This window comes from Acanthochromis polyacanthus, chromosome 4 (genome assembly GCF_021347895.1).
Source record: "Acanthochromis polyacanthus isolate Apoly-LR-REF ecotype Palm Island chromosome 4, KAUST_Apoly_ChrSc, whole genome shotgun sequence".
In the NCBI taxonomy this organism is placed as follows: Eukaryota; Metazoa; Chordata; class Actinopteri; family Pomacentridae; genus Acanthochromis; species Acanthochromis polyacanthus.
In genome coordinates, this window is record NC_067116.1 from 18,958,902 (window position 1) to 18,980,013 (window position 21,112).

A 21,112-nucleotide genomic window follows, 5' to 3' on the forward strand; every position below is an offset into this window, starting at 1 on the left:
CCAGTTTGTTCTCTCCTCCTCCTCTATCCCGTCAGGCTTTGCTTATTCCTGCAGAGCCATCCCTGGGTTATTATCTCCCATCTTATTTGAAACATCTGTCTCAATAATCTGGTGTTATTTCACAGACATGCTGAGACAAGTGACTGTGAGAAGGGTGACAGCAGGTTAATGCAAATGAGAAATGGTCACACCGTATCTAAGTTGGCTTTGTCCTTTTCCCCCTGCCAACATTTCTGCAGATGGCAGTCTGTTATTATTACTATTCATCCTGGGGATTTATCATAATTAGCTGAGCTCAGATCCCAATCATCTGGCTAAAAGAATCAGCACATTTTGTGATGGCACAGGATTATGCCTTGCACACTTTGCTGATTTTAGCATTAGCATGTGTTTGTCTTTATTTTATTTTTTTTATTATTTTATTTTTGCTTGAGCATAAAAAGTCTGAGTCAGAGTTTCTTTATTTTCATATAAATGTGCACACATCTGCATTAAAGTATGGTCTGTTGATGTGCCTGTATGTGTCCACTCACCACACACACTTGAAGCAGAGTTGTTTTTAATGCCATATTTCCTGATACAGTGATTGTGTGCCACGCATTTTTGTAGGCGCCACAGTCATTGATCATGTCTGCCTCCGTTCCCTTGGCAGAGGCAGCCCAAAACACAACACATGAATAATTAAATAGCCAGTTAAAAAGACGAATGAGTTAAATAAACCTGCCCTCCGCCGTTAGAGCAAACACAAGCAAATGTCTTCATACACACTTGCACATACACACACATTCTCAGTAGGTCACTGGATGTGGATTTTTTTCAGATGCTGTATGGTTTTCTTTTGGGTATAGGAATTTGTGAGGAGGTAGGAGTTGTGATTGATTACGGTCGGATTGGAACGGCCTTCAAATTACCTTGATGAGGGAGGCAAAGTGAATAACGTCCACAACTGTTCACGCATCTTCCTAGATATTAGAATGGAAGAGAAATGATGGGCTGAATTTGATAGTTTACTATTGAAAATGCTTTGTACCTCCATTTTTAGCCTCCAGCGCTGTATCTTTTCATACATGAGACAAATTCCGTATTGTAATGTGTGATTTGTGTCCCGCAGCCCTGCTCACATGTCGACCTGATGAGTTCCAGTGTGGCGATGGCTCCTGCATCCACGGCACCAAACAGTGTAATAAAGTTCATGACTGTCCCGACTACAGCGATGAAGCTGGCTGCCTCAATGGTGAGCGTCACACGAGTGCAGACAGAAAAACAGCCATGTAGCATGCAAACATCATCCTGACCATCTGCAGAACAATACACCGTCATATTTCCTCTTCTGTCAGGTAATGTAGGTAGTGAAAGGTTTAACGTGATTCATGGGAGGTGCACTAGACAGCTGCAATGGTTGATTCTGCCCCCCATGAGAAAGTTTGACGGGTTTAACTAAAGTTTGATCGGGAAATTCAGCACCACAGAAGGAAGAAAGGCAAAGCAGTTTGGGAGAATAAGAGGCCTCGGTGTCAAAGTATCCAAAGTGTTTTGTTATGTTTCTCCACTGATTGCACTCCACTAGACTCTCCAGAGTGCTGCAAGAGGGAGGAATGATTCACATTTGTAAAGAAGCTGGAGATATTTTTATTTACTGTTGCCACTCACTGCAAACACGCAGAACAGATAAGTATCATAGAAATCAATGTCTGTTAAGCCGCTTTATACATTACCGTGCAGTGGATGTCACATCTACTACACTAAGCGACCCTTTATTATATTTACTATATTCACATTTTCATCGCTTTCAGAGGTCTGTGTCTAAAAAGCTCATCTGCTCATGACCCCTCTGTAGTTCTTTTTGGGCTTATCTGTCAAGTGAGTTACCTTATATATGATATTCAGTTTATTTTTCCTTGTCTGCCATCATCTTTTTAAATTTACATATTATTGGCTCTGTGTTTTCTCCTGAATAAGCCTGACCAGTGGATATTTCAGGCAATCTCTTCCCTTAACCAAACTCCCTGCAGCCCAACGATATTTATGGAGCTAATCAATGTGTTCGCCTCTTACTGAGAAGAGATGGAGGCTCATTATCTCCACAAACTACAACAAAAGTTTAGTGTGGGTCACAAAGGTACGGCATTTTTTTGTATCTGTACCAAAATCGTCTTCTACACGGAACTGAAATAACGTCATGTTAGCAATACAATTTATATCTACTACAGTCCATTCAGCTCAATTCAGTTTTATTTATAGAGCACCAGTTCACAATGTGTCATCTCATAGCACTGAGCATAATACGGTGAAGACCTTACAAATTTTAAACAGAGCATACAACAATCCAAAGTTATGTACATACAAACATGAATATTGTGTGTTTGTAGCTTAGCCAAGTAAAATACAAACACAGAACAAAGAGAAAAGTATAGAGATGTTAGCATTTTTGCTTTTTTTTAGGAAAGTATTGTAATATTGCAGCATTTTCCTTAGTTGGAAGCCAAATTTCTCTATTTGCTCTCACACCGTCTAAACAAATATATTGAACTAAGCATGGTCGATTGCTTGTATTGTCTCGAAAGTATCAGTATGATTATCACAAATCAGTAATATTCGTTATGAATTGTCAACTATTCATAAAAAATGCAACAGTTAAGTTTTCCAAATTTGCTGTTGCTTAGCTCCAGTTTTCAGCTGTTTTCTTTTACCATGACTGTCCCAAAGACAGTCTATTCCTCTGAAATGCATCAGTGCCATCTGATTCCATCTCAGCTCCCCCCCCCCCCCCCCCCCCAAACTCTGTATGGTATGAAACACATTATTATTTTTGCCCAGTATGTAGAAGACTCATTGCCATTGTGAAACAATGTTTTCCAGGCTCCGTATTTTAATGTAACTAATGCTAACTTGGGGTGAATGATTTGGGCAAAATAGCTAATAGAGAAATAGCAAGAAAAGGTGGTGATATAATTTCTGCTTCAGTTCAATTTTTCATTGTGTAACAAATTTAAAGCATGTTTTCCGACCTTGTCACATAAAAAAAGTGAAATAGTGCAACCTAATTTTGAACTTTGTTGTTCATTCTTACCACAGTTACAAAATGCGACGCGCCAAGAAAGTTCCGCTGTAAGAACGGGGAGTGTATTGACAGCAACAAGGTGTGCGACAATGTGAAAGACTGCAAGGACTGGTCTGATGAACCTATGAAGGAGTGTGGTAAGATGATATCTCTCTGCGTTTCCTTGAACACCCACATACCCAGATACTCATTAGCTCTTTCACCACCTCTGCTATACACAGACGAATATACATGCTAATGGAATATCTCGGATGCACACCCTTGTTCCCAGGCATCATAAGCTTGTGTAAATGTGGGTGGCCGCTCTCCTCGCTCAAAGCAGATTCATTTGATCAAGGCAGGGTAAATTTAGGACATTTCTCAACTCCCTTGTTATGATCAAAGAGCCAAGCAACTCTACCCTCTAGTGCGATCTTAGCCAGAGAAACGTGACTGGACTACGTTACCCATAAGGAGCCACACAGATTATCCACACACCATAGATAATTACCACTTAGTGAGCTTCGGTCACACATCTCAACATCACAAGCAATGCAATCCCTCTGCAAACAGACTGAAGCGGTTGAGAGAAAAACAGCACCTTTTAATAAAATCGATCAAGGTTAATGAAGCTCATGTAATTGCAATTGAAGTAACGGGAAGGTTTTGCTCAAGTGCATGTACAAGTTTAAGTTTCGGAGGTTACTTAGAGAAACCGCTCTTCACCCGCGGCCTCACTCTGAAGTGGAGCGGTCTCCCATCAGTCACATGGGCATAAGATTATATGTGAGCAAGCTGCCCTTTTAGCTAGCTCTGATCTCGAAGCAGATGGATATATGCTGTAATGAGATCACCCTGTAACCATGTCATTAATGCTAAATGTGATGTTCTGTGTATTTGAAGGCGCTCTCGTTGTTGTAGCTATAACTAGCAACTGGCATTTTTTCACACCCTAGAAACGGGCTCAGTCCAAGAAAAGACATACTGGTTAAATCAATAGGAGAGAAATGCACAGAACTTTTTATAATAACGCTGTTTTTTGGCGCTTCTAAAAGCAAGAGTTCATAAAGGTCTTTGACAGACAAAGCAAAGCAGGATACGCAGAAGGCAACACAACCACACGAAGCCAAATGGTTTGGCCAAACACAGCAGGGTGAAGGCTAAAACAAGAAGTTTATGATACAAAACTCAATGTGAGTATGAATAAAGACAAATGAAATAACACAGAAATTTATGTTAACACTTGATCATTCACATGTGAACATAAACATTCAATTCCAAAAGCATGAGAGTTAAGATGTAGCTGGACTAAGCTCCTAGCCTGGGTTGCAGTGTGTATTCTAGTCCATCCTGAAGGTGTTAGACTTTAAAATAGACCTTAAAATAAGGAAAAATCTTTCCCAAACTGCTGTCATATTGGACCACACTGTTTTCCTAAATGCCATTGCATGTGAGTTCCCTCTTCTGAATCTAAAGCCCAGCTCAAGTCATTAAAACAGCTCCTGACCAGCAGAAATGTCCAGACACTGGTGTATTCTGCAGCTTTCCTGTCAGATAAAATAATCGATTAAAGTTGTCATCTTCACTGTATTTTAGTACAAAGCTAGCATTTAGCTAATGTGTTATCTGATAAAATGCAATAGCTAGACTTTAAACCGTAACTTTAATTTTACTTAAATGTCATACTAATCCGTCAAAGTCTTTACTTCCCACTTTCTCTTCCCGTCAGTTTCTCTCGATTTCCATTCTCTCTCTTTCTCTTTGGGTGTCTCTTGCAGAGTCTCTGTCTCTCAACAGCAGTACCTGTAGCCTTGAAGCTTAAATCTTTAATGTAAACCGGTAATGAAGTACCAGCTTTAGCTTTCTGCAGCGATCTCTCCTCGCTCCCTGGAGGGTCGTTGAAAGACAAAGGGATAAATGGAGGTGCAGAAACAGATACAAAAAGGAAGGGAAGGATGACTGAGAGGGAGTCCAATCTGTTCTGCTAAAAAAGAAAAAAAAAAGGAGAAAATGAGAATGAGAGGATGAAGGAGGGGATGTGCTTGTGTAACAATAGGCATTATAGTGGAGTGGCACCTGGTGCAGGCCGAGCTCCCTGTTGGAGCATGGATCAGTTCCAGGTTTGCCTTCGACTGAGCCTGTAGGCCACCAACACACACAAACATGAATGTCCCACACACACACACTCATATACCCGTCTCTCTCTTCCCGCTGCTTTTAAGCTCCCTGTTTTTGCTTTTTGAAATTTCAATGCATACAGACTCGCTTTAGAGGACAAAAATACCTTAGCTGGCAGGATGATTAGAACTATCCACACACAAACTTCTGACTGTGTGGGGAGTTTTGTCTTGCTGTCCAACTCTTTCTTTGTGTCATATGGAGGCTGAATTATTCTGTCCAGAAACCTGCGGGAGTTATTTCATCACCATTCAACTCCTCTTTACTTCCTTCCGTTCCTCCCGTCCGATCCCTGTCCCTTCCCCTGTTCTTCATCCTGCTCCTCTCTCTCTCTGCAGGCGTGAACGAGTGTGCAGACAACAATGGTGGCTGCTCTCACATCTGCAGGGACCGGAGAATTGGTTATGAGTGTGACTGTCCCTCCGGGTACAAACTCCTGGACAAGAAGACTTGTGGAGGTAAAGAAAAAAAAAGGTTATGCAACAAAACTTCGGCTTTAATGAGAAACAAAAGTGCAGTTACACCGTGTTAGGACTCAACCAGCCAGATTTGATTAACTCTTTCTGCCTCTGCTTAGTTGAGCTCAGAGACTGAATTCCACAGGACTATTAACCTTGTCCAAAAGGTTGACATGATGTGTGTCAGAGTGTCATTTAATGTCCCTCTGTGGTCACTGATTAAACTCGTCCAAGCTCATCTGTGTCTGTCAAAATATTTAGTTATTTACTTATTTAGAAGTTTTTAGTTTTTTTCCTTCTGTGCCTTAAAATGGTTTAAATGTACCTCTACACATTTGCCTTCTTTCATATGAGCAAATCAATGAATATTCAAACTAGAAAAGCACTCGGAGAGCGCAGACCTCTGCCAGGCCATCTGTTTGTCTGTCTGTCTGTTTGTCTGTTAACAGCTGCCGGCCATCTCTCAATTGTACAGAGTCCTTCAAAAAAATCCTGGATCCAGACGGTGATCCGGATCACCTCTAAAAAATAGATTGTTACTTTTGCTCTTCCGGACATTCTGTAAAAATTTGGTGAAAATCCGTCCATAACTTTTTGAGTTATGCTGTTAACAAACAGACAAACAAACTCCGATGATTATGTAACCTCCTGGCGGAGGTAATTAGTTTCAGCCTCTATCTCCACCCACTACTGCCCTGCGCTGTAAAATGTTGAAGTTCATGGTCAACAGAAACCAATTCTGAAGACCAGTGATACTGAAAGCCTTCAGCTGCTAGTTGGCTGGATTGGTTTCTTGTGTGTATTACAAAAAAATCCTTGACTGTCAAGACTGTCTTTGACAAACTACAATTTTAACGTAGAAATTCTTAACCACGACTGCTTATTTCACTCATCTTTCATTGTCTTTCAGCTTATTTAAAAACCATTTGGCTGTGTTAACAAAGGCCTTTTTGACAGTTTTTGCATTTAGTACTAAGATACTGTAGGTCTTCGATGAGTATGGACTAGCTGAAGACCAAGAATGAATGCTCTGATGAAATTTACCTCCTGCAACAACTCTTATTTACAGTGCACGTTTTATCTTATTTTTTACATGCAGTCATTCAGGAGGCGCAATTTGTTAATATAACAACCGTCTTTATAGTGAAGCTGCCCAGTTCAAAATGTTGGATGGGTCTAATAAAGATCAGAGTGCACCCCACTTATGTTATATTATGTTTTTTAATGTTTTAATACATTTCTTCAGGCCTTTCCTCTTCTCAGTGAGCATTTATAATATGTGTATATATATATATATATATATATATATATATATATACACACACACACACACACACCACCTGCAGTAGCTGGAGATTCTGTTAAGTGTGGGTCTGCAGATGAAGTCATAGTTATTCACCAAAAAATTGTTTAAACGACTCCTAAACAACGTGTTTTAGTTCTGCTCATAAACCAGTGAAATTGACAAAATGTTTATGGGTTATTTGTTGTATGCTAGTTTGTTTATTACACCGACAAGAACAATATTTCTATCTGGTGAACAAGTAAAATTCTATGGGCAGAATTAACTGAGGAGTTGCGTAATATAGAATTGTTTTTTTAAATTGCTTGAAATGATTTCTAATATACAGAAAAGCAATAATGCTCCCATGAGGCAATTCAACTTATAATATTCCTGTTTCTCAAGCCAAAATCTAATTTATTTTGAAGCTCTACAGTAAGTCCGTAATCCTTGAAATGACTGAAGAATCAAACTCTTGTCATCTGAACATCCTCTTGAGAAACGTGCTAGAAACCGATGATGTTCTTGTGTAATTACTTAATCTTTAGACGAAAATGCTTTTGTGTGTCTCTAGTACATCGTTTCGATCTTTACATCATTTTGGCATGTTTCTGTCAACAGACATAGATGAGTGTGAGAACCCAGACGCCTGTAGTCAGATCTGCATCAACTACAAAGGAGATTACAAGTGTGAGTGCTACGAAGGCTATGAGATGGATCCCGCCTCTAAGACCTGCAAAGCCGTGGGTAAGCCGCACACATGCTCACACATATATGTACAAGTGGAGACGCTCTCTGTCAGAGATGGATGATCTCACTAAAATACATTCATGGGCACACATTTGCTTAAAAAGAATCACATCAAGACCTGCTCTTCCATACACGTTATAAATGACGCTCCCATTCCAGCAGCCCTAACTACCCAGTCACATCCTACGCTGTTCTCACAGAGCGGGTCTCTGTGAAAGCAGAGGCTCGCTTTGTATGCAGGCTCTGCACAGCAATCTGTGCAAAGATAAATATTTGCCATCTTTTTCTGCAGTCCTCACTAATGAAAAGTTTGCAGCCAGCTGCCTCCGCGCTCCCTCGAGTGTCAAGAGAAGGATGTTGTGCAGGGAGGGTGCACTATAGGCTACAGGCAGGGTCTCTACCCCTTGTTGGCCAGGGCAAACACTCGGAGCAGTGGTATGAATGAAAATAAAATCTTGTCCTCTAAGCTGTACTAGGCAAAAGTGTTATTGAAAAATGGTCTTCTTTAATCCAGAAGTGAACATGCAACTGTACTGTAGCTTATTAGTTGCACCCAAGGCTGCCTTTTGAAAAAGTTCCAAGTGAATTCTGGGTGTTTTTAATCGGCCCCTCCAGATTTCACTTCGTTACAGCTGGCTTTTACCGATAACAGTGTTGTTATTTTTGTTGTTAGCAAACTTTAAAGCACCTACACATAGTGTTTGTATATGTTTGGCGTCTAACAGTGCTGAGAACTGATGGTCAGAGCTGTCTAAAATGCACAACAGTGAACCCTAGAAACCTGTTGTAGCTGCTAACCAAGACACTATTACAAACTATAATTACTGCTATCAGCGTTTAATCTACGCTATGTTATACTTCAACAGAAAGAAATAGCAAAACTCCTGTCCTGACAGTGTTAATTCCTTTGGACTAGCCGGAGAGATAAATTTAAAATGGAACATCTGATTGACTCACACAGAAAATTAACTTTTCAACGAGAAAAGAAAGAGAAAAGAGTGTTATTAGTCATTACGGACTTAGGTTAAGTCATTATAGGGTGAACTGATCGAGTAATGAGAGAGCTTAAAGCAGAAAACAGACCCTCACTCCTAAGCTAAGTGGCATAAAAACCTCCATTGATTGCTTCATGTCTCTCTGTGTGAATCTTTATTACTGTTAGCCAGAGCAAACAGTCCTTGTCAGAGGCTAAGACATTTGTTAGAGAGCAGGATAGATGAGCAGAGGAGAGAAAAAAGTGATGGATGAAAGTACAGATGCGTTGTATGAATATCTCTGCTTATTAACGCAGTGCTCCGATGTATCCGTACAGTTTGTGGTTCCACATGCTACAGCTTGCCAAATGAGACAGGAAGAGACTGAAATGTGGCATGATTGTTTATTCAGAGGAACAGATAGAGATGGAGCCATAAATAGAGATGCCTGCTTTGTGAACCTGAGGTAATGTGGACTTAATGAAGCTGCATTTGTCCACAAACTCATTTCTCAACGCACACATGTTCACCCAGCCTCACACACAAGCATGCTTACAGCATCCATATACGCTTTACATTCTGTTCACACGTGTAGTTATTTGGGAGGATCCTAATTTGTGCACAGATGCAATTCTCCCGCGACTGACTGGTCAGGAGAGATGTCACATTCTGTGATGAGATGTGCCAATATCATCTGCACATATTGAAGTTCAGGCTGCAAAATGGCTGCCTGTCATCCTCAAGCCAGATATGATCCCATATACACATGTGGTGGTGTTGTTGTGAGTTCAGTCTGTGCAGATAATTGTCGAGTTCCTGAAAGCTCAGTGAGACCTCTCTGATGTATACCAAGTGTATTTCATTCTAATCCTAGCGCGTGGTCTCTGGGTCTGCAGATTAATTTCAGAGTAATGTGCAACTGTTACACAAGCAATGCTAATTAAAACTAAAGTCCCAGGTTGGAGTTATAATGCATTCCCTCTTCTGAGCTGGTATTTGTGTGTATGTGTGTGCAAACGTTTGTTACGTGGTGGCAGCATCCATTAAGTCCTCTGAAGAAAGTTTTGCTCGACACTAATTGCATTCATTGTTATTGTGTTTACACCTTTATGGTGTGATGCCACTCACTGAGTTGACAAGTTGAGTTATTATTGGTGTGTATGAGAGAGAGAGAGAGTGGGAATTTAGTGTATGTGTGAGAGGGATGGAGTGGGGGGTGTAAAAATATTCACCAAGACAGTCAAACAGCATTGTCATTTCCTTACCAGTTTAGTCATGTCATACATAAATTATAGCTGATACAAAATTAATGAATAAAATTTGCTTCAAATTCGATTTTAATGGCCAATACTGGTTGGCAGTGTTTGAATACACTCAAACTGAGGCTGTTAGCCCTCATTCTACCAAATGAGATACTTGCAAACCCCACCCTGTATTACTTGTCATATCTCACAGGTGCTCTATTCTATCAACCCAGTGTTTCATGAGTTTTTGTTCCTCATAACTTCATATAATTGCTTTCTGTTTTGTTTTAGTTTTAATGTATTGAAATTTGGAGGATCCCAGTCAAAAACACCCTAATCTTCCCATGCAGTTTTAATAGCTGGAACTATTTATTGAGGTTGTTATGTTTAGGTCCTAATTTAAAGCGTCACACACCACCATGGAAGGTAAAACCTCTGTCAACAACCCAAAGCACTGTTCTTCCTAAAATAGGATAGTGTTCCAAGGCAGAAATCCAACACATCGGGTGCCTAGATAGTTCATCTGGTTGACGGGCATCGCATAAACAGGGCTATAGTTCCAGGCCTAGGTTCTATTCTAGCTCTTGGCCCTTTGTTGCAGGTCTTCCCCCATTCTTCTCCCTATTTTCCTGTCTGCCTCTTTACTAACCTATCGAGTAAAGACAACAAAAGGCCAAAAAATATCTTTATAAAGAAATAAAACGCCTTGTTTCATTTAAAAAAATATTTAATGAGTAACAAGTTAGGTGCTTTTCTTCTGTTATACCAGATCGGACTGAAATAGTGTGACTGACATGCAGTCAGAGTGTGATCAGGACCCGTGTTTGTGGGGGAAAAGCTCAAATGTGACCATTTTTGAGGTTGCAGAGGGAATGTGCTAAACAGATTTTCAGGGAGAAAGATCTGAGGAACTTTGTTCTGTTTGTCTGAGCTCTAAGATGTACACGACCATTCAAAAGTTTGGGGTCACCTAGACAATTTCATGTTTTCCACGAAAACTCACACTTTTATTCATGTGCTAACATAATTGCGCAAGGGTTTTCTGATCATCAATGAGCCTTTCAACACCATTAACTAACACAATGTAGCATTAGAACACAGAAGTGATGGTTGCTGGAAATGTTTCTCTGTGCCCCTATGGAGATATTCCATTAAAAATCAGCCATTTCCAGCTAGAATAGACATTTACCACATTAACAATGTCGAGACTGGATTTCTGATTAATTTAATGTTATAGTGACCCCAATCTTTTTAAAGAGTGTGTAATTCATCCAGAATATCTCTCTATAATATAGTTTTGTATGGAATTAGTGTTGTTCTGTTTTTTAAGAAAACAATGGAAAGGACATTAAGATTGGCCATATTTAGTTTCACTAAAATCTTAAGACATAAATAGAGCAGAAATAACTGTTTATTTAAAATGACTGAAATTGGAGTGGTACCAGAATAGATGAATAGCAAGAAGCTTTGCAGTACCAATGTGGATTGTACTTAGGATAAAAGTGATCATTTGTATTGAAGAAAAGTATGTGTTTACTGTAACTTGCCTAAATAAAATGATTTTTACTTAACATTAGCTGCATAACTAGTCAAGTTTCGAGATGAAAATTGTTCATATAATGACAATAATTTTTTCTTAAAGTCCAGTAGTTTATTCTTGGGGTTCTCAGGGTGTTCATTCAATTGTCCTCTTATGTTAAATATGCTGGTGGCATGAAGGTTAGAATAATCTGCTCTGGCTCACTGGATGCAGATTGCGGTCTATATTGTATCATTTAAAAGTCCCCTTCATTACAGGAAACAGTAATCTGCATGCTGAAAATATGAAGTTTTCCCCAACATTTGAGTTGTGCAACGAAGTAATTTATTTTATGATGAATTAATTATCCATTTAAAGGGTAATGCTTGCCTCCCTGCATTTCAGTGTTGCACTAAAATAATTCTCCCATCACCATTTTGAGTAAACACTGTCGCAGCATCCTGTTCTTAGCTCCGCCCAAGATCACTGTCATTGGTTTAAATAAATACAGACATGCTAAGTGTTTTTTCCCTTCTAGGAGAATAATAGTAAGGTACAGCGAGACCATTCTACACAGTGATGTCAGCACTAGAGAATGGTCTGGCTGTGCAGGGCTAAAAAATCCAATAAAAGTTTATGAAATTCGCCAGTAGGAGTGAGGATAAGTGACAGAGCAGCAGGAATACATTTCAGGTACAGCTCCACACTTACCGTTTGATAAAAGGACACACTGTCTCAACAATGCGGAGGGAATTTACAAACTGCCTCTGGACCAAAGTGTTGCTCTCTTTTCTTTTGCTCTCATTTCCGTTTCTTGTTCCTTGTCCTCGCCTTCATCTACAGTGCACTGCAGGCTTAGCCACTGTGCCAAGAGCAGTTTGTGCAACGCTTGACAGTTTGAGCACACACTTTTCAAAATAGGTTTAAAGCAGTGGTCAGATTTTCCCTATTGTCAAAGGATTTTGCCATGGGACCTAAAGTGTTGTGGAATACTGTCAAAATCCATCTCAGAAGTCTTAACCCATTTTATTGTCTGCCTGCGGGGATATTGCAAATATTAATCCGTGTGAGTGCACACTTCTACTCGTGACATTCTTTTATCTATACCTCTAGTGGTCCATTAAGCCTTTTAATGGTCAACTGTAAAACGTACATCCAGAAACATTTTTATTAGACAAAGAAGCTTCAACTATTTCTCGTGGAGACTCTGGCCTTTCACCACAGAGATAATGATGTGTTGTATAACTTGCTTTGTCATGAGGAAAGTTAGCAAGTTGGATGACTTTTGACACAAGTTGTTGACAGAAAGTTCATTTCTGTTCACTGCTGCTGTATCTCCATTGTTATATAGAATGGACAGTGTGTCTTAACAAGCACAGCTGACCTAGACATGTGTGTCTTCTTCCAGACATAACATCATCCTATTAACCTCCTCCGGCAGCGGGTTCATTCATACTGGCTGCAGCCGAACATCCGCCATCAGCCTGCAGAATTTCTCACCATTAGTTCTGACCTTTCCGAGCTTTTTATGTTGGATTTTTTTCATATTACTTTGCAAATCTCATAACGTCAACATCTTCTTTGAGGCGAATCAAATCAATGCTCCTGCAGTTCCTAATGGCATTCTCCCAGCCCATATTTATCTTCTCACAGCTTTATCTTAATTGGCTAACAGGGCTGAGCAGCTCTGAACTGGTGGTACAGATTAAAATGTATCTAGGGGACCGTGTTCTTGTTAAGAGAGCTGACTGTTGCTCCGTGGGACTGTTGCTCTTTTTGATGACATCTCCTGAAGGAAACAGTGACTCAGCTTTCTTGCCTTAAGAAGGACATATTGCTGCGCCAACAGTGATGAGGGATAAGAGATGCTGTCTTGACAAAGTGAGTCAGGGGGTTTGATGTGAGAGAAGTTGGATCCGTCTATGTCCTTATTATACATGCTTCCAAATATCCTTACTCTCTTTCACTCTTCCGTTTCTTCTCTCCTGTTCTACCCACCTGACATTCCTTCCCCTGCTGTCACTTGATCTGTTGATGTCTTTCCTTCGTTCTTACCCCTCTAATTACATCATCTTACTCTTCATTTCTCCATGACTGTACCTGCATCCATCACATTTGCTTCTGCCTGTCTCTTTCTTGCTCGGTTCCTTTCTCTCTATATCTCCGTCTCTCAGCAGGTAAAATTGATGGTTACAAACCCAGTAGTTGGAAGAAAATGATTGTATCCAAACAGTAGTGGAAATGTAATATTTTCCTCCCTGTGCAGCAGCCCGTAGTAAACCGAGGCTGAGGAAACCTATCGAGGCATGCCTGGCTGTGTGTGCAGGCATGGGTTTGTGTGTGTGCGACTGCTGCCCAACTTTGTCTCTTGTTTAAGTGTGGCTTTTTGTGTTTTTTATGTTTTTCTGGACAGAGGAGAGTCAAGAGTTGTATAACAGAAAATGAAATGGATGGGAATCAGTGGTAAGGGGGGCAAAAAAAATAGAAATGTAACACAAATCAGTATTGTAAAAGAAATTCTTGGAGTGCAGTTTCATGAATTACATTAGAAATGCAGCCTCACATTCATGCGTTCAGGTGTCTCCACCATATGCTGACATGCACACAAACTATTTTTGGGATCTGTGTGTAAAGATGAAGTTGACCTTGTCGTCTAAATGAGAATTATTCAAATCTGAGTCACACTCACCTTCAGCCTGCTGAAAAATGTGCCCCAGGTAACTGATGTGCCAGCGAACAACACATATTGTATGCACCTGAAGAAAAGAATCCAAAAGCACATTTCTGACGCATTGCTGTGCTAAAGATAGTACATGTCATTTCTGCATGATGAGCTTCTTTATTCAAATGCATACTGTTTTTTGTTACTGTATTCAGCGGTGAGATACACACATGAATATTCAAAGACACTGCACTTTAAATGGATGTGGCCTTTTTTTTTACCTCTTCTATCCTTTCCATTTGGGCCAAATCACATAATGCATGTGTTACTCTTTTGTAACGCATAATTGAGTGAAAGATTAGGTGAATTACACAATGTGGTGGCAAAACGTGTGTAGATAGAATACATTTTCTTTTAAAAGCTTGCATTAGATGCTTTATTTATTCTCACAGCATCAAATATGCATGCTTTAAGGACCTAAAAAATATTATTGCAAAACAAGATCAGAGTTGGCTTGCATTATGGTCTATCTTGGGAATAAGAATCAACACTCTATATTACCCATAATATCTTTGTAGACACCAGTATCTAGGTTATTAACAATACTTCACTTAAGGGAATTGCAGGTATCTTACATTTGTATTCTGCAGGTGGATAGCTCAGTGACTAACACTCCTGATTTTGGCACAGGAGATTGGTGGTTCAAACCTCAGTCAGGATGCCGTTCTCTAATGAGGACCCTTAGACAAGGTCCTTTATACTGCCTTGCCTATATCTATGGCCTTGCCTACCTGCCCCGTGTTGTATCTACTCACAGATGTACATTGTTCTGGATAAAACCATCTGCTAAATTAAACTGTAAACTTTATTCTTTATTAACAACCAGCAGAGGGCAAATCTTCTGCTTCCAAAAATAAATCAGATTTTATAGTCGTCTATGAGAAAATGGGCCCATTTCTCACTGAATTTGTGAACTTTGTAAATGTTTTCCTTTTTAATTTATGGTTTCAATTCTTGGTTCAATGACTTCTTAAATACAGCTTGTCGTTAATTTTGTAAATTGTGTTCCCTTTTAGAATAAAATAGAAGACAAAGCAGGGTATGCTTTAGAGGACAGCTACCCTATGAGTGAAAAGTTGCTTACATATGGATATGCATTCTATCTCTGAGTTCGCAGTCAGATCAACCCTTCACTTTTTACTTTCAGCTTCGAAAGACGAAGATAGCGATAGCTTCATGGTGGCTATGTCCGTCTTTTATATACAGTTTATTATTGAAACACCTGTTGATTTTTTTGATTAGGCCAGCATTTTGACAAACACATACTACGTAACTCCATTGACATTGTTGTACAATTGCTACTTTAGTTGTTGTCACATTTTTTGGCTAACGGGGTCCCTTGAAGGAGTTACCCTGCCAATATGCCATATGTCCACTTCACTGTGTAAATGAGTGTTAAGAATGGTCCTCAGATTTTGCACAACAAATGGATTTTTTTTATCAGCTCAACAACTGACAATTTCAAGGTGTTGTTGAGCTGGTAACATAATGTACTGCCAGTGAAGAATGCTGGTGTACTGTGTGATTTGTCTAAGTTTTCCTCTGGGATGGTTTGGATTACACATTAGCAACAGTAAAAATATCCAAATGAAACACTCATGTAAAGGTTTAGGATGTGTTGTACAGTTTATCATTCATTGTGAAGGTTAACAAATGTTTCCTCCTTACATGAAAACTAGCATTTATGATTGTCAGTAGTCCAAATTCCTCATGTCAATAGATGATAAAAAAACCTTCTTTGGGGGTCTCAGTAGTAGGTTGGGGGACTTTAACAGCCTCCACTAAAATCCTGAGCTTCGTGACATCTCTGTTCAATCTTCCCAATGTCAAGCAGTAAATAAATGGCTGTAAATGACATGATCATGACTCTGATGTCTTCCCCTCTCCATCAGGAAAGAGTCCATACCTGATGTTCACCAACCGTCATGAAATCCGTCGCATTGACCTGCTGAAGAGTGAATACACACAAGTGGTTCCCACGCTGAAGAATGCCGTGGCCTTGGATGTGGATGTTTCCACCAACAAGATGTTCTGGTGTGATCTTTATCATCGTAAAATATACAGGTATACACACACGCACACACACAGAATGACTGATCAGATGTACCTTTTGGTTTCATATTTTCAGAGTGCACATACTGCCTTAAGTACTGCAACAGAGAGGTGAAAAATATAACTTGGTAACACTTTACTGCATCACTTATCACGATAATAAAGGACCATCGTGATGAACAATGTAGAGATGTAAGAGAATATCTCTCCGTAGTAGTTACACTTGATCTTCTTGCGAGGGTGTGAAAGGTTGATAATAAATCCGGGAAAGATGGCGTACAGTGCCAGGACCTTAGAAGTGTGGATAACTCTTTTTCCTCGTTCTTCAGTGAGCCTGTCATTATCCTTCCTTTCTGTCCATCCATCTTCTCTGCTTCAACCTGTCACACCTTCTGGTAGCGAGGCAGACGCACCTGGAGGGCTGTGTCATCTGTCTGACAGTAAAAGGTGGAGCTGTTTGTCCTTCACACACACACATGTGAGCACACACGTTCACACACAATTACACATCATGTAGGTGTATCACAGCTTCCAATGGAGGTGTGTGTGTGTTGGTGTCACCCTGATGGCTGGCAGGTAGTGGGAGGGGCCTTCTATCATCTCAGCTGAGCCATATGCTCACTCTAATTTCACTGCCTCAATAATCACCGCCATTACTCATCTGCACACACATACATTCACACACATTATCCCACACAAACTTGGTGATACACTCAAGGGCTTGTGACAGAGAAAGGACAAATGAACTCATTCTTCATGATGAAGTCTGTTTTGGAAGTGGTAAATAAACTCAGACACGCAGTTACTTTAAGTGTCTAGCAACAAGTGAAGTTGTACAGTTTAATTTACTCAGGGTTGTGTTTGTTCTCTTGACTTCCCGGCTTGTGAGTCATGGATTGGATTTTTTTCGAATGAGCACAAAAAAAGGGAGACAAGTAATGCCGTTACTGTCAACTGCTTTTACCATGCCCTGTTCATGTGGTTTGTATCTTGTCACTGCATATCTGCATCATTTGTAGCGTGGCTTGTTTGTCTGTAAGCAGGGTTACTCAAAAACTACCACACTATAATTCATGAAACTTAGTGGGGAGATGACACATGGCCAATAAAATTTAGATCACTTTCTTTAAAATTGCAGTAAAGGGCCTTGGTGGAGGACTGAGCTTTCCAAGTGCTTTTACTTTAAGAATTGCCGAGGGGAAAAAGTTGGATTTCACATTTTGGTGACTAAACTTTGCAATTAATCTGTGATTAACTTGCTGAATTGTAACTGGGAATCCATACTGATCCCAAATCAGCGACAGTCCATTGCACCACTAGTATTCTGTCTTTTTGATATTACTATGTTATCTTTTGTTGTACTATCTATATCTACATTTGTTTAGCAAATTATACAAACTGGGTTTTTCGTGATTATCGTAGTTAGAGAGACAACTGATCTGACCAGAACTCAGCTCACTTGGGTTGAGTTCTTCATGTTCTGCACCAACATCAGATGCTTCAATCAACAAAGTCTGTTGCGTGTTGTCCCATTGTGGTGTTCAGTTTAATCTTAACAAATGGTCTTACATTCCAGTGAAGAACTTTTCCTGTGATCAGATGTATTTTCACGCTCACCGTGATGATGTGGTTTTCCAGGCTAATTCATAGTGATTAGCATGCTATGGGTCGATGACTTGTTAACTTCTCCCCATGATGGAGATGTCTACTGCCGACAATAGTACGGCCAATTAAAGATGCAATCTGCTCAGTGGGCTTGGACTCATCTGTCTCTGTCTTATTCTTCACTGCAGCTTGTAGTCTCAGTTCATCCTTCCAACCTGTTTATCCCAGTCTCAATGAAGACTTTTAACTAAAAAAAAGACAGTAAATCACACAAGTAGTCGAAGTACAGATTACTCTACAATGTTTAAATGAAATTATGGTAGGATTGAGAGGGCTGTATTACAGTTCTATAAAACTATATTACAGTTTCATAGAATGGAGATTGTAACACAAGATAAAACTGTCAAGTTTAAAACAAAAAAGCACTGAGTGCAGTACTCCTCCAAGGGTGTTCATTCCCCCATATGGCATTGTCAGGAATGCAGCATTTGTTTATTAGCTATCAGAAATCATGGCAACACAGACTGTGGCCATTTAATATAGATGTACCCACAAGCAAAATGACCTTGCTCTGAGCACCGATGTGTGTTATACATGTGTACGTTATGTATGGACACCGAATCGCATGACCTAAATATGTAGCATACGGCAGGAATTGATGGGACTCGGAAACACCCCCACAATTTAATCAATTGTTCCTTGTATCATTTCTGCCGGACAAGTCTCACTAAGTCCACAGCGGTCATTGTATTCATAGCTACTGTGACCCCGTGCCACTATTTCGCAATGATACAGAAATATTTAACAAATCTGTGGATCCAGACTATAAGCCGCATAAATCTACTCAGTTGGTCCTTGTGTCATTTCTGACCGTCTTTAAAAAATCCATTAGTCCATTTTTGAGTAATGTTGCTAACAGACAAGCAGATGGACAGACAAACCAATCGTCGATCGTCACAACTCCACCGCGTTCCTTGGTGGAGTAATAAAGTTGTGTAGCGTACCGTTTTTGTCCCACTGTCATCTGATCTCCAGTTCAGTTCCTAAATAGACCACTGGTGCATCAATAACGGGATTTCATCCACGTCCACTTTGCTCCAGCCCTCATTTTCATTTGCCCCCTGAGGCAGAGACAGGTGTTGGGTCTATGCTAGAAACCCTGAGGCACCAGTGAGGAGAGAAAGCCTTAGATTATCTATCACAGGAACACGGTCTCCACCATCACCACCACACCCCGCCTACAACGATCAAGACGTCTGGGGTGGCAAACAGTAACAGTCAATTAACACAATCTGCTTCCAAGTCCTAGTCTCATCCATCTCCACCAAACCCCATGCTCCAAATACGTCGCCAGCCTTCCCCTTCAGTTAACAGGCTCTGCCCGTTCATACTTCTCCCCTTCTTTCCTGTACACTCTAACATGTGACAGCATTGTGTAAATTGGGACACAGCTTTTCCCAGCCTTCTCACAAGGCTGATTTGTCATGTAGTGAAAATAATAATGTGTCTGCATTTTATCATGTGTTACTGGTGGAGGAATTGAAGGAAGAAGGGGATTAAGGAAAATGAAAACAGAGGAATAGACAGCATTTGAGTGACAGCCAGAGGGAAATGAAAGAAACTGAGAAGACCAGAGAGGAACAGATACGAGGGAGAGTGGAAAAAAAACAGAAAGTTGTTTTGTATGCAGCTGATATATGAAGACAGAATCCTTGTCTTTGTCAGGGCCGAGGTCATTAACCCTCTGCACCCCTAGGCGTTTATTTGCTCCTGTCACATTTTAACTCACTGTGGGCTCATTTTTCACTGCAACAAGTCCTGCACCTCTGCGGAAACAGAATAGCTATGGCTAGAAGTAAAGTGATTTTTTAAAAAATGGCTCCTTTTGCAATGCGACACAGTTAAAATACCATCAATCATAAAAAAGAGAACAAACAAAATTAAATTTCTTTGATTTATTTTGAGAATGACTGGGATCGACATGTGCAGCGTTGTTTCCAAATGCTAACAGGTGTTATCAATGCTGGATAAAAAAGACAGATGGCTTTTTATGATAGACTATTTACAATTGAGATTTTTAATTTGAAACCATACCTGTCTCTTATCCAAGCACAGCCTCCACTTCATCCTAGTTTAACCTAGAGTCAATGAATTTTTGCTGTGTGACTGTTAATGAGTCACTAATGGCTTATCAGAATTTCTTTGTGTTTCCAGTTGAATTTGGTTGGAGCAAACTGTTTTTTTGGAAAATATTCAAATGAATTATGTAGATAAATATCTACATATTAATAAATAGGTTAGGTTGTTCAATGGAATGAGTACTTTAAAGACCAATGGGAAGTTAAAATTAGGACGATTCTTTGTTTTTTGCAGTTCATGGCTCTGAAAAATGGTGTAATTTGCGTGATTTTTAGAAGAGAACTTGCGTTTCATACCACCTGCCAGGTATTAGGATTCAGAGGGTAAATGGAGGCATTAGGTTTAATTGCCTCTTACACCATATAGAGTAGAGAATGCCTATTCCCCACCAAATGGGTGTCTAAGGTACACTCTATACACAATCAAATCCTTCTTCACAAGAAAAGAAAGCCAGAATAGACTGTAACAATTCTATCAATACTCAATATTTGTCTTCCGTTTTCTGCCTATTCTAAGTCATTTCCTGAGCCAGACTACTTACCGCCACACTTCTTTTCTTTAGTGCTTACATCAACAAGGCCAGCGACTCATCGCAGCAGGTGACGCTCATCGATTCGCTCCACTCCCCGGAGGGCCTGGCTGTGGACTGGGTCCATAAGAACATCTACTGGACGGATTCAGGCAACAAGAGCATCTCTGTGGCCACGGGAGATGGCAGGAAGAGGAAAGTGCTGGTAGCCACTGAGCTGAACGAGCCACGTGCCATCGCAGTGGATCCACACCAAGGGTGAGTTGGAAAAGATCTAGGGTGGAGGAGGTGTTTGCCAGATGGATAAAGCATGAAAGGATGGCAATAGAATCGAGGAAAAAGGCAGGAAGGAGTTATCAGGTGGGAGTAAGAGACTGCCCTGATAAGCCAATGGCCATCATTGCTACTCTCTGTATAGTGCAGAGCCGGTGTTATTGTGGTGCTGCACCGATCTGTTAGATTAGGCAGTTTAACAATTATTTGGAGATACGATGCGACTCTTTCTCATCTCTTTCTGCCTTGGATGTCTTGCGCTCCCCAAAGGAATCCTTTCCCAGCTCAGTACATGCAAATGAAGCCAAGCTTTCACAGGTTTCTCATAAACAGACACGCATATTCAG

At 40.2% G+C, this 21,112-nt stretch overlaps 1 protein-coding gene across 4 annotated transcripts in view; it reads left to right on the forward strand.

Moving 5' to 3' along the window:
• The window catches only part of lrp8 (low density lipoprotein receptor-related protein 8, apolipoprotein e receptor), a 216,467-nt gene that overhangs the window by 153,208 nt on the left and 42,147 nt on the right, over positions 1-21,112 (forward strand). For all 4 annotated transcript variants that reach the window (XM_022197266.2, XM_022197269.2, XM_022197268.2 and 1 more), the window contains exons 6-11: positions 1,112-1,234; positions 3,076-3,198; positions 5,557-5,676; positions 7,580-7,705; positions 16,060-16,231; positions 20,526-20,750. In XM_022197266.2, the coding sequence (XP_022052958.1) occupies positions 1,112-1,234; positions 3,076-3,198; positions 5,557-5,676; positions 7,580-7,705; positions 16,060-16,231; positions 20,526-20,750 (889 nt within the window). The remainder of the gene's footprint in view (positions 1-1,111; positions 1,235-3,075; positions 3,199-5,556; positions 5,677-7,579; positions 7,706-16,059; positions 16,232-20,525; positions 20,751-21,112) is intronic.